Source organism: Pseudopipra pipra, chromosome 9, assembly GCF_036250125.1.
Source record: "Pseudopipra pipra isolate bDixPip1 chromosome 9, bDixPip1.hap1, whole genome shotgun sequence".
Classification (NCBI taxonomy): Eukaryota; Metazoa; Chordata; class Aves; order Passeriformes; family Pipridae; genus Pseudopipra; species Pseudopipra pipra.
The window spans coordinates 23,534,010-23,546,928 of NC_087557.1; the positions used below are offsets into that span (position 1 = coordinate 23,534,010).

Sequence of the window (12,919 nt, forward strand, 5' to 3'; positions counted from 1 at the left end):
CAAACCAGAATGGCAGACTATACATGATGAGTGAGGCAAGAAATTGCCACCAGGAAGTTAGGAGACAGAAGAATCTTTAATGGTCTCTCAGATACACTTTGCTGTAAGTTCTCAGTTTGTTATAGCTTATAATGTAACATGTTACCTTCTCATATATGTGAGTATTCAGGCCAGAAAGAGCATATCCTGTGTAACCTTACTGACCCTGCTTCCCTTTTTGGGATATGAAACTATATTCTGTAGACTCCTGAGGACAGGCAGTTACTTGTGAGCATTTCCTAGCTCAACACCAGGGACATCTGAACTGTGCTGAAGGAGAAATGAGAAAAAGCTATTTTTTGAAAGAGCCACAAATGCATGTACCTTAGGTGACATTCACTAGCATAGTCCTTGTGTTCATTAATGCAAATTCAGATGGTCCAAAGGTGACAAGGGCTGAACTGATCACAGAAGGCATCAAAACAAAGTGCCTGTGTCTAAGCGGAGTAAAAAATATATTAATATAGAAAGGAAATCCTAAATCCATGTGTTGTGTCTCAGAGGCTTATATTGTCTGTGTCTTGAGGTTTGTGTTCACCTCAGGAAGACAAAAGACCTTTATAATGCTTGCAAATTCATATTGCTAATGTGTTTCCATTCCAACAGGATGAGAATATGGTAAGCTTCATAAAGGGAGGCATCAAAGTCCGAAACAGTTACCAAACATACAGGTGAGTCAGAGAGGTGATGTGATTAAGTGTACTCTATCAGTAAAAAGTGCTGCTGGTCAAATATTCCAACACAGTCTTTAGGCATATTGAAATGGCCTTTCTTTTATAGTTCTAGCTGCAGCTTTTTGGAACATTTGAAACCAGTAGCTGAAGCACAAGTAATTCCATAATGAATGCATAAAACTAAAATAAAATGAAAGGACAAGAAACCAAAGAGCTTGCAATGTAAAGTATAAATGGCTTCAAACAAAGATAAAACAAATTTGCAGGAAATAGGGGCTATTTAGTGTAGCAAACAGATGCAGTCTCCCCACATCATGAGGTCTGTGAGCAGTCAATTCTTAGAGGATGCTTTTCCCAGCATATGCCACTGTCTGAGTGATATTTGGTGAGCTGGACTTTTAATCTGGTTAAGTACACCAGTTCTGCTCTAAAGAGAAGGTGCCTGCTATTGCAAATGATAAGCAGGGTTGCTTATCTGAACTCACAGTATGCTCATTACTTAGTGTGTCTGCAAGCCAAGAACATCTGCTTAGGCAGAATTCTTTTCATCCAGGTATGTTATGCAGAGCCACTTTCAACATGTGCAAATGATTTTGAAGTGCAGTAGTAAAATCTAAAAATTCCATTAAAATGTACACCATGGGAAGCATATTCAGTTGTGCCTCTGTCAGGACCAGCTATAGTTTGTATAAAACCAAAATGTTAATGAATCTAGTAACTCTTAGGTGTTCTTCTTCAAAGAAGGCTAATAAAAATGCTAACAACAACTTGCATATTAAGAAAAGCTATATTTTAACAAAGGGAAAGTTTTTATGTGACACCAGCAGTTATGATTTTTGTACTCTGCCTTCAGTGTGGGAAAAAATAATTGGTTGCAGTTTTGGTGAGAGTGTGGTGCAACAGAGAAAACACTGAAATATGGAAATGAGGCTTTATTTGCTTTGACTGATAGGTATTTTTTACAGTGTAGTTTCTGATATAAAAAAGCATTTTTCCCTTCCCTGCTGTCAGCAGAACTGCCTGATAATCTGCAACAAGAGGAAACTTGAAAAAATAGGATGTATAAATGTTGCAAAGCCACAGCTTTTGAAACTCTCTTTCAGGGAGGAAAGGTCACCAGACACTGTAAAAAAGACAAAATGAAATAAAACAAAAATTCAGAATGAAACATTTGCTTAATGACAGTGAATTAAAAGTAGCAGAAAACTTTCGCAGTTCTTACTGAATTGTAATTACTGAAATGTAACAGAATCTTGTGCACTTTCAGGGAGCTGGACAGTCTCATACAGTCCCCACATTATGTCAAAGGAGAGAACCATCTTCATTTTGAGGGAGGTGTAAAACTTGGAGTTGGAGCATTTAATCTGGTACGTACCAACAGTTCTTATCCTGAGCTGAAGTCCTGCTACCTCCTGGAAGTGACCCTAACTTGAATTCCTGAGAAGCTCCGCTGACATCAGTGTTGCTGATCGTGTGGTTAAAACATAAATGTGTGCTGACAGTGCAGGATCACAGTCTTTGGTCTAAGAAAATCAGATAATAATGCTCTTTAGAAATACAGAGACTGCTGCCCACAATGTGGGATGAGGGCCAGGAGAAGCCTTGCACAGAAGCAGAAGTTGCCTGTGTTGGCTGAGTTCCACTTTCTGTCTTACTGGCACTTGGAGAGCTTGGGCTGTTGGCAGGGCAGTTGGTGGGGTGGGGTACAGGAATGAAGGGATGGACTGAGGTCCTCCTCAGGCCACTGTTGGCTGTTGTTGCCTGTGTTCTGGCCAGAAAGGAGGTGATCAAATGCTACAAGATGGTTCCTGGTGTGTCAGAGAGGCATTGACCCAGAGATGGTGAGGAGTGATGTGATTGTTCAGGGGATGGGCTGCAGAAAGTGCCTGGTGCTTCCCCTTCCTTGCACTGCTTTACATGAGTCTGCCACATGCCCAGATGTTAGATTTACTGCACAAGGACAAATATGTGCTATGTGGTGTGCACCCAGCATTTCTGAAACGTCCAAATACTGGAGTAATGTGCTGTGTAAACATGTTTCTGTGCAGGGAATCCCAGGGACACAGGGTCTCTATATTAAGCAGATATTTCTGTTTAAATTGCATTTAAAATATAGCAGGTGGATACATTTACTCAGGAACTTGTCATATAGAAATGCTTTTAGTACTTCTAATAATTATTTCTTGTCTTTGGAAAAATTGTGGGAGGCAGCTGAGAGACAGAAAGTTACTGCATAACTGTTGCATTTCTCTCTGTAGACGTTGTCCATGTTCCCTGCACGGATCCTGAGATTACTGGAGTTTGTTGGATTTTCTGGAAACAAGGTAAATGTGAGCTAAATATTATTGGTACAGTCCTCTCACTCTTAAATTTAAAAATGGAAACAGGAGTTTATCTCTTCTTCCTCCCATTAGTTGTAACCCCTGAAACACCCTGGTATCATACAGGCACACTGTTACACTGATGCTTTTGTGCAGCTCAGTTTTCCTTTATTTTTTGTCTGAACTACTGCACTTCAAAGACTGGGGGGGAAAAAACCCTCTATTTAATTTCTGCTTTAATAGCAACTGTTAACTTGAGTGTGGCACCTAAATTCTTTTGTCTAAAGGAGTAAGTGCTTTTTTGCCTTTTATAAAGCTTTCTATTTATAAAACAAGTTTCAAGGAAAAAAAATGTTTCTTTATCAGAGCTGCAACCTTACCTGACAGGTCAATGACTGTCAACACCATTTGATTGGTTTACAGGAAGGGTCTAATATCTGAAAATAAAATGTCTTGTTTAAAAGCAAGGAGCAGAGTGTGGATTACAACCTAAAAATTTCCAGGAGCTATTTCACAAACAGTAAAGGCAAAAATCAAATACTTTCACCTGTCAGTTACAATAACAAAGAGCATCTAAAGCAAAATATTCCCCTAGAACTGTAAAGGCGATTCATGTACCAGCAGAGCTCTGAGAATACTTTGGTGAACACTCATCTTACTACTACAGGTGAAAATCATCCCTCTAATTGAGTTTGTTGTTTTCTTTTGATATTTTACTCTTTTCCATGAAGTGCTCACTGTGAGCATCAGGTTGTGCAAAAGTCATGGTTTGTGCCTTGAGCTGTTTGCAGATTACCTGAGAGAGCTGCAGTGCACTGGAGGATAGCTTGATTTTGGTGTGGGTCATGTGTTTATGAAAACTGGATAAAAAAAATTGCATTGTGTTATCTTCCAGGATACTAATCTGCCTCGAAGCCAGGAGATTTGCCCCTAGGGACTCTCCTTGTCTCTCAGACATGTCATTTTGGATAGTAAATGAGGACATGCCCAAAGCTCCTTTACTTCCTAAGCCATTTGTGGGCACTGTGGACAACATGATCAACTTAACAGCAGTCTGGAGCCTCAGATTAGTAGGTGGGATAAGATCAAGAAAGTATAAAAAATAGCCTGAGGCTGTGTTTGTTCCCTTCCAGTCCAAGATGTGCCAGGTTGTGCCCATCTCACTATTCAGGCTCCTTTCCTTTGCATCATTAGTCAAAATATGGGCTTATTTGTGTTTAGTAGCATCGGCCCTGCATTTGGGCATTGAGGCTCAATGCAGTTTTGCCCAGTTTTGTGGGCAGAGGTGTGTGTCACACACACTGTGCTGGGAGCATGTCTGCCTCACTGGGCAGCAGGTGGAGTGTGTGTTCTATCTGGACTTCTGTGTTTAAGGATGACTAACCTCCCATGGGGAGAGCAGGAGAGTCCTTGCACTGTCTCCCATGGAAGCAGTGAACCTTTCTCACTGAGTCCTCTGCCAGGTCTCAGGCTAATGTTTACCCTTGTTCTTATTTTATAGACAATTACAAATGCTGTGCTGCTAAGCTGTAGAAGTTTGACATGAGCCTACCATATGTTAAGTGCAATTTGTCAGAGGGTCAGATGACAGCATGATTTCAGGGGAAGGCAGGAAAGCTTTTAGATAGAACCAGCATCTTTCAAATTATACTTCTTTTATGTGGGAGGACATTTTTCCCAATGCAGCTGAGCTGAAGAATACGTTTGATGTGTCAATTTGAAATAAATTTAATTCCAGTTTCCCACTAAGCATTTTTTTTGAAGTGCATTTTGGTCTCTTCAGATTTCAAATGAAGATTAAATTGAAATTATTTCATGGGGTGCATTCATGCCATGTGTACCAGCTTAATTAGCCAGTTTGTTGTAAAACTGTTAGTAGTATCCATCCTCCTTGCTAAGCCTGCAGTTACGTGATCAGGTCATGGGACATGAATGATGACCTTGCTCTGCTTTCATTGTCAAGATCCCTAATTAAAAGAGAGTGATTTAAAAATAACATTCAAGAGCTTTTGCTTCAGGAGAGTAGATGGATTTTAGTCAGTAACAGCTGAAATAAATATGAACCAGCTTCAGTGTTGTCTGATAATGATTTTGAGCACTGTCCTTTTTCTTCCTGCATCCGCTGTGGGATTCCCCACTGTTCATGTAGGAATTCCTGAATGACAGAGCATTGGATGTTTTGGGACAGGGGTTGAATCAATAAGGTACTGATGTAATATAATGTAGTGACAATCTTGGGAACTGAGAGATTGTGGGATGTTATGGGGAACTTGGATGAAAGATGAGAATTCCCATATTGGATCACAGTTGTCCCTAAGAAGTGTCATTGCTCCCTGCTCTGTGTTATACTTTATGTCCTTCAGAGTAGCTTATGTTTTGTGTGAAAACAAAACCCAAATGTGCTAATATCATTTTAGAGCAATTACAAAAATGTCATTTTTGAGAAATTACAAACGCTTAATGCCTTGACATCTGTTTTATATGCCCTGTAATAGACTTTGTTTGGAAGCTCATTCCCAGTGTTCTGGGATTGCTCATATCATTTGTGACATAGGTGTGGGAAGTAGTTATGGGTTATTTATGGTTAGAAGGTGTGTCCTAACAATTAAATATAATGTACTCACTGGTGCCAGTCACTGGGTGAGCACACTTTGTTTACAGAATTGCTCCTTGGGCTCAGGTAGTCGCTGCTTGTGCTCTGGTTCCAAGATCCTCAGTTTGATCCCGGTGAGCAGTACAGTGCCCAGCTCATGGCACCTCCCATGGCTGATGAGGTTTGCTGCCTATTCTCTGGAGGCTCCCTGTGGAGAAAGGGTGTGTGCTTGAAAAGGTGATTCATGTCTGACCCAGGCTTCTGTGCCAAATTGTTCCTTGGAGGAGCTACCTCTGGCTCAGCCAGCCACAGAGGGAGCCTAGGGAGGCCAGCTGACTGAGTGTGGGATGTAAAACATGTTTCCCAGGGACAACCCTTCACCTTCCTACCTTCCTGGGGATCTGATTTTAACAGCAGCAATTTGCAAGAGTGTTTTTGAGGAGAAGCAGCTTTGTTGCAGCGTTTTCTGCAAGCGAGTGTTGTAATACTAATAACAACTACTTCTATATTTCTTTTGTTCAAGCTGTGTCTACTGATTATGTTGTTACTTTAATATAGAAAGTTTGGGATATTCGAGTGGCAGAGTGAAAAGTAAACACTTTAATACCTCTTCTGGACAAAATAGGATTATTGACATAGCACAAAGTGAACTGACTTGCTTGGTGAGCTTCCCATGCCTGTGTAACTACTCAGTTTGAGAATTTGGGCTTAAGTGTGTCAGATTTGCAGCCCTGTTCTGATGAATGGGCAGTGTTCTTAACCCATTTACTTCCCAGTTACTGCTGCCCAGGGTGTGGCTTTGTTCCTTGTCCATACAGATGATAACTTTGCGTTTGGCTCTGATAAAACACACTTTTGAGACTAAAATATGTGAGATCAACTTGACAAATGATTAAATTATTCTGTATGACTAACAGAATTTAACTGAATCATTCTTAGTACTATTTGCATTCATATGTATTTCTGTGTTATGTGGAAGATAGCAAATACTGTAAAGCCAATGTCAGTAAAGGCTCAGAGAAATATCAAACTTGAAACTTTTCACTGCAGAAAAATGTACTTTGGAAATCTACTTTGGAATTTTTTTCTGCCAAAATTCATTCCATAGAATATTTTGTCTTCTACCTCAAAGTGCTACTTTTTAAAAAATCCAAATATTTGTGGTTTTCATCTGGGCAGTTTGCAGAAGTTCAATACATCATGTTTTGTTACTTACTTGTATCAATTAAACTTGTGCTCTCAGAAAAAAGTGAAGTGGGTTTTATTTTGCAAAGTGCTTGGTTTCCATTAAATCATTGATTTTTCAGTAGTGATTTTACTGTCTTTTAATTTCTTCTGTAGTGACATGCAAGTCATTATTTTCATTATTTTGTCCCAACTAGATGTTATAATAGACCTGCAAATATGAGTTGTATTTTCCCCTGTGACAGTAATTAATGTTGTAAATTAAGATTAAAAAAAAAACCACAAAAAACTATATTCATGTGAAAACACTTAACTACACTAGTTAAGTGAAAAAATATATGTGTGATGAAAATGAAAGTATGATTACAGGCTTCAGTGTTTACACTGTGAGCGATAAAATTGTGGTAGTGTAACACCCCTCAGTCAGCAAGGGCACACAAAGCATATAAATCTGTTTTGATCATGTAGCTGTTAGACAGAATTTTCCCCAGCACACAGTGGATGTCTTACTGTGCATATTTACTAGTAGGCAGATCTCGTGTTTGATACATTTGCTTATTTATAATCTTGCTGTTGATATGATGGAACCAGTCCTGGAATGGGCTGATAAATGCTCTCGCCTCAGGAACTTGAATCCTTGAAGTTGGTTATCCATCATGCTGTCACTGAATATGAATGTGGCGTTATACTTGATCGCTTTAGTTCTTCCAAAAGGGAACAGAAATACTCTTCTTGTATTTTTCCACTGGTGGTAGTGGGCCAATATTGTTGCAAAGCTCTTTTTGTTCTTGGCATGCTTAAAAACATCTTTTTGCCCTGATATCTTTTGCTCTGCTAGTTGCAGATTTTTTTTCCTTAATACCTTTAACTTGCTTGTCTAGTGAACCTCAACAAACATGGATACACTGCACAATGGTGATATTTGGGGTTTGCCTTGCTTTTAAAAACTCTCTTTGTTTTTTTTCTGGAATGCTGTTTAGCAGAACTTGGATGGTGGTGATAAGTTCTCTTATTCTCTTATGTTAACCATGTAATACATCCCAAGTTGCTGCTCTGTCATCAGGTATTTTCCAGGCTATGCAGTAATTCCATGAAAAACTATTAGATGAATTAATATGTGTATTTTAACCTTCGACTGCTGTGTAAGCAATGTATGTCAGTGCCTTTTTGGGAATTTGGTGAGTGAGCAATCTGAAGATGACACTGCAGAAGTTAAATTAGCAAAACTCAGCTCTGGATCTTTTCCAATGCTTTGTCCCCCTCTCTCTGTTTGCACAGGAACATGGTCTGCTGCAGCTTCAAGAAGGAGCATCATCATACAGCTTTAGGTCGGTGCTGTGTACCATGCTGTTGCTTTGCTATCATACTTTCATGACCTTTGTGTTAGGTAAGATTGTTTATAATAACTCTTGGATTTGATTAGTTCTTGTGGGACACAAGGGGGAAAAAGACTATTCCATCACTTATTTGTTGGTGACTTGTTTGTTCGTAACCAGATTAAATGTAACTCGTTTGTGGGTCATTTTAAAATAGTGATTATAACTGAAGAGAGTGTCTTAATTTTCAAGATGGAGGTTTGTTTAACAAATAAGAAGGGAGATAATGGGGATAGCCAAGGAAGCTGTGAGAGCTAAATTTGACTTCAGTAGTCAGATGCGTTAATTGGGAGGTTAAAATAATGGCTGCAAGTGATGGGTTCATTGTTCATGTTTATATGTCATCCCTGAATTTTTGGGGGAGGTGATAGCTTCCCACTGACACATACTTCTCTGTTATCTCCTGCTAAAACATTCTACAAAATGTTTGTCTACACATGGGTTTTCAAGTCAGTAAGAACAATGTTGTTGGGGCTTCCTGTTTGCTTCCTTAGTGCAGCACCAACCTGTTTTTATGCCCTACTTAGCAGAGAGAGGAACCCACGTGTTGGCCAGTTGAGGATGGATAATCAGTACCTTGCATTCCCGGGGTTTTTTTCTCTTTGTTTCCTAACTATTTTTATCACTTGCATTTTTATGCATTCTAGGGACAGGAAAAGGAAATGTTGAGGAGGCAGAAAGACTACTTAAGCCTTACTTGGCTCGCTATCCAAAGGTAAAATGAATCCTAATTTATTTGGTATGATTGTTTAATGTTTTCTTGCCAAATAACAAAGATCTAGACTGTATGGTCAGCTTGAAAACTGTTACAGAATACTTGTATTTTTATTATTATTTATTACAGGGAGCCATATTCCTGTTTTTTGCAGGCAGGATAGAAACACTAAAGGGTAATATTGATGCGGTAAGTAATCATTTTGCTCTTGGGAAATTAAATTTCAAAAGCTTTGGAAAAACTCCTCCAGGAGTGATGTTTCCTTTTTGGCCAATGCTTCCTGTGGCTTTGGCCTATATGTAATTTGTAGTTCATGAATTACAAATAGGAATTTTGAAAATTATTTTGACTAACTTGTTTGTCCACCTCATTTTACTACCCTTCTCAATTTGTGGTGCTAATCTAGTCCACCAGTATTAATGACACAGTTTTTTCATTGTCTTTCCTATCCTGAAGCAAGCTGTGCCTTTAATAAGACCCAGTGGTAATCCTTTGCCTTCAGTCTGAGTGGAGAGTCATACAGGACTTAAAAGAATTATGGAGATGGAGAATGCATGTCCCAAATACTCTGAGACAGGGTATCAGCTGGTGTGCAGGGCAGTAGCTCCCTTGAAATCCGTGGAACCACAGCAATAAATGTCAGCTGAGCATCTGTCCTCTGCCTTCAGTTTCCTAATTTCCCTAGACACAAGCATTAATTTTGATTATGCTTAGAATTTTTATAACTTCCAGGAATGAGGAGGTGTGTGGCAGGGTAAACTTGCTAACACCAGGATGACTGTGTAGCCAAGAATCTCCTGTGTGTGTGAAACCAGCAGATGTGATTTTGGTAAATACTGGGCTGTTAATAATTTGGAAGTTGCAGGAGCCATGTGGGCAGATCCTGGAGCCCCAGTGTCTGTTACAGCACTGCTGTTTGTGCACTTACACATGACTAAGGCAGTGTTTGGAAATGTCTGTGTGCAGGCAGTCAATAGGTATGAGGAATGCTGCGAGGCTCAGCAGTACTGGAAGCAGTTCCATCACATGTGTTACTGGGAGCTGATGTGGTGCTTCACCTACAAGCGCCAGTGGAAGATGGCTTTCTTCTATGCAGACCTGCTGAGCAAAGAGAACACTTGGTCAAAGGTGAGTGAACAGAAGGGTGAAAGGCCCTGTAGTATCTATTAACTTTCTGTCGAGTTGACTTTCTGTAGCTTCAACAATAGAGATTGTAAAGTAAAACCTGGCCCTCCGTGGCTTTTATAGAGCGATGTGAACTGCAAACATTCAAATCTGAACAGACTGTGGGCAAGCAGAAATCTTTTGGGCCCAGCTGGGAGATGAAGATCAGCTTGTTGAAGAGGTTCTGCTGTGTATTCACTGGTTGTGTCATCAACAAAGTGCAATTAATGGCACAAGTTGCCATTTCTTTCATCACATTATGGATATGAGCTCTTCTGGTGATGAGTGGGGCGAGCCATGGCGGTGCCTCCAGGATAATAAGTTTAATTAGAAGTGGTGCCTAACCCTGCACATCTGAAAGGGAGAAGTTCTTCTGTCTAGAATCCTGGTAACTTTCCTCCCTTCATCTTCCCTTTTTGCTGTTTTAAAAGTGGGGATTACATTTCCCCTTTTTCAGTCAGTCGGAATTTCCATGGACTGCCATGACTTCCCAACTAATGATGAACAGTGGCTTAAGCACCTTCATCCACCAGCTCCCTCAGGATCCATGGACTTGTGCACCTTCAGGTTCCTTCGATGATTTTGAACCCAAACTTCTCCTACACCAGACAGTTCTTAATTCTCCCGTTCTCTGCCTTTGCCTTGTGTGACTTGGGCAGTGAGGCTGGAACACTTGGTGGTGAAGACAGACAAAAAAGTCAGAGTACTTCAGCCTTCTCCAGATCTTGGGTTACCTGGTCTCCTTTTTTCTTCCAGAGAGGGCCCACATTTTCTCTAGTCTTCCTTTTATCACCAGCATACCTATAGGATCTTTGCTTGTTGCTCTTGGTGTCCCTGGCCAGACATCAGGGCTTCAGCCTTCCTAAAAACCTGATCCCTGGCTGCTCAGACAGTTTTTCTGTATTCCTCCCAGGCTGCCTGTCCTTGCTTCCACCTTCTGTAGGCTTCCTTTTTGTGTCTGAGTTTGTCCTTGTTCATCCACAAGGCCTCCTGATGTTTTTGCCTGACTCCCTCTTTGTTGGGATTCATCTCTCCAGAGCTTGGAGGAGCTGATCTTTGAATATTAACCAGCTTTCTTGGGCCCCTCTTCCCTCCAAGGCCTTATATCGTGGTAGTCTACCAAGCAGATTCCTGAAGAGGCCAAAGTCTGCTCTCCTGAAGTTCCACTCTAGAACTCTAGAACCTAGAATTTAGGATATGTTAGCAAATTGTGATTGGACACATAGACTGTATAGTATTAATTTTTTCTGTGAGCATGACCTTTTCATAAGTTTTCTAGCATGTATACTTAAGAGTATTAAAAACTTATTTACACAAGCACAAGATTTGTTCTTGGAATATGGACAGAAACTGATACAAAGTAAACAAAGACATACGTGATTTAAAACCAATGTTCTGTACTCACTTTCTAAAATACTTCTTGCTTAAATTTTTATAAGATTGTGAGCAAAAGCAGCAACTGCTACTTTGTTGCTGGTTTGTGCTTTATATCAATAAAGGTGATGCTGTAAATTCATTTTTCTTTATAGATATTCTTCATTGCATTTGCAGGCTACTTATATTTACATGAAAGCTGCTTATCTCAGTATGTTTGGACCAGATGACTGCAGCCCTTTTGGAGACAGCGAAGCTGAATTATTTAGGTAAAATTTGCAAGCTCACAGTTACAACAGTTCACTGTCTTTTCACACCACAGTGTTGGGGGAAGAGAGGCCAAATATTCATTGTGCAGATTTGAAGATCTGTGCAAATAGCATTGGATTGGTAAGAAATGGCAGAGTTAAATGTCCTTTAGACTAAAGTGGACCCTGAGTTCAGACAACAGATTTCTCCTGGCCTGGAAATACTTTAGGGAAAGGGTATGAGATCTATCAGTCATACAGTGGCTGCTGCTGTTCCATGTAATAGTCACGTTCTTTTCTAGTTGTTTCCTTTAATCAAAATGGCACGTAAGATGTGAAAGCCTTCGATGAATTGTGCTGCAAGATGTGTGTCTCCTTTAGTGGGAATATCAGCACTACTTGATTCTTGGGTTTTGAGTTCAAGAGGAATAAAAAAAGAGTTAAATGTGTGTGATAATCTCACTGTGTTAATGTAATGCTTAAGCTCAAAAATGCCTAAACCTTGCTAGGGCAAAGAAAATCTGATTACTTCGGGGTTTACAATTTTTATATAAAACCTAAATATCTTTATTTTTTTAACGTGCTTACAACATGATACTTTTCAGGTTTTCTCTGTCTTTTATAATCATTACAAGCAGATTTTACTGAATTGGGGATCCATTATGAAGTGAATAGTTTTAGTTGGGGAGAATGGGAGGAGAACTTACAGAAGCTGGCTTGCCTCTTTCTTAGTCTGTGAAGAGAGATGAGCCCTTTTTAAGTTCGGTGCATCATCTAATTTAATCTTTCAGTGGGGAAGAGTCCTTCTCCTGCTTCATTAAAGAGGAAGCCTAGAGATAAATGTGCCCTGCATAAAGACAGCTTTTGTGAGTATGTATTGCTCAGCTTCCCAGAGGTAGCAATAGCCCAGTGTGCAACAGCTTTTTTAAGTTCTCCTCGGTTTGATTTTTTTTTTTTCTTTAAGTTTGAATGTTCGGGGTTTTTTTCACAGAGGGAAAATTCCTTGTGTTTTCCTTTATACTTTCAGGATTGTTCCCACTCTGAAACTGAAAATTGCAGGGAAATCTCTGCCTACAGAAAAGTTTGCAATTCGGAAAGCGCGACGGTATCTTTCTCCAAACCCTGTTCCTTTGCCTGTTCCACCTTTGGTAAGTTAGAGGTATCCACACACGTACCCTTTTCAACATCTTAATTTATAGAAATAAACCCCAGATAATTAGAACAGTGTCT

At 39.8% G+C, this 12,919-nt stretch overlaps 1 protein-coding gene across 4 annotated transcripts in view; it reads left to right on the top strand.

Annotated features, from left to right (window-relative positions):
* TTC39A (tetratricopeptide repeat domain 39A) overlaps positions 1–12,919 on the top strand; it is a 52,122-nt gene that overhangs the window by 20,906 nt on the left and 18,297 nt on the right. For 3 of the 4 annotated variants that reach the window (XM_064665253.1, XM_064665254.1, XM_064665255.1), the window contains exons 6-14: positions 646–710; positions 1,981–2,080; positions 2,972–3,037; positions 8,091–8,199; positions 8,836–8,903; positions 9,033–9,092; positions 9,870–10,031; positions 11,619–11,710; positions 12,717–12,837. In XM_064665253.1, coding sequence (XP_064521323.1) covers positions 646–710; positions 1,981–2,080; positions 2,972–3,037; positions 8,091–8,199; positions 8,836–8,903; positions 9,033–9,092; positions 9,870–10,031; positions 11,619–11,710; positions 12,717–12,837 — 843 coding nt within the window. Of the gene's footprint in view, positions 1–645; positions 711–1,980; positions 2,081–2,971; positions 3,038–8,090; positions 8,200–8,835; positions 8,904–9,032; positions 9,093–9,869; positions 10,032–11,618; positions 11,711–12,716; positions 12,838–12,919 lie in introns of those variants that run through there. The other variant, XM_064665256.1, reaches the window with a different exon arrangement.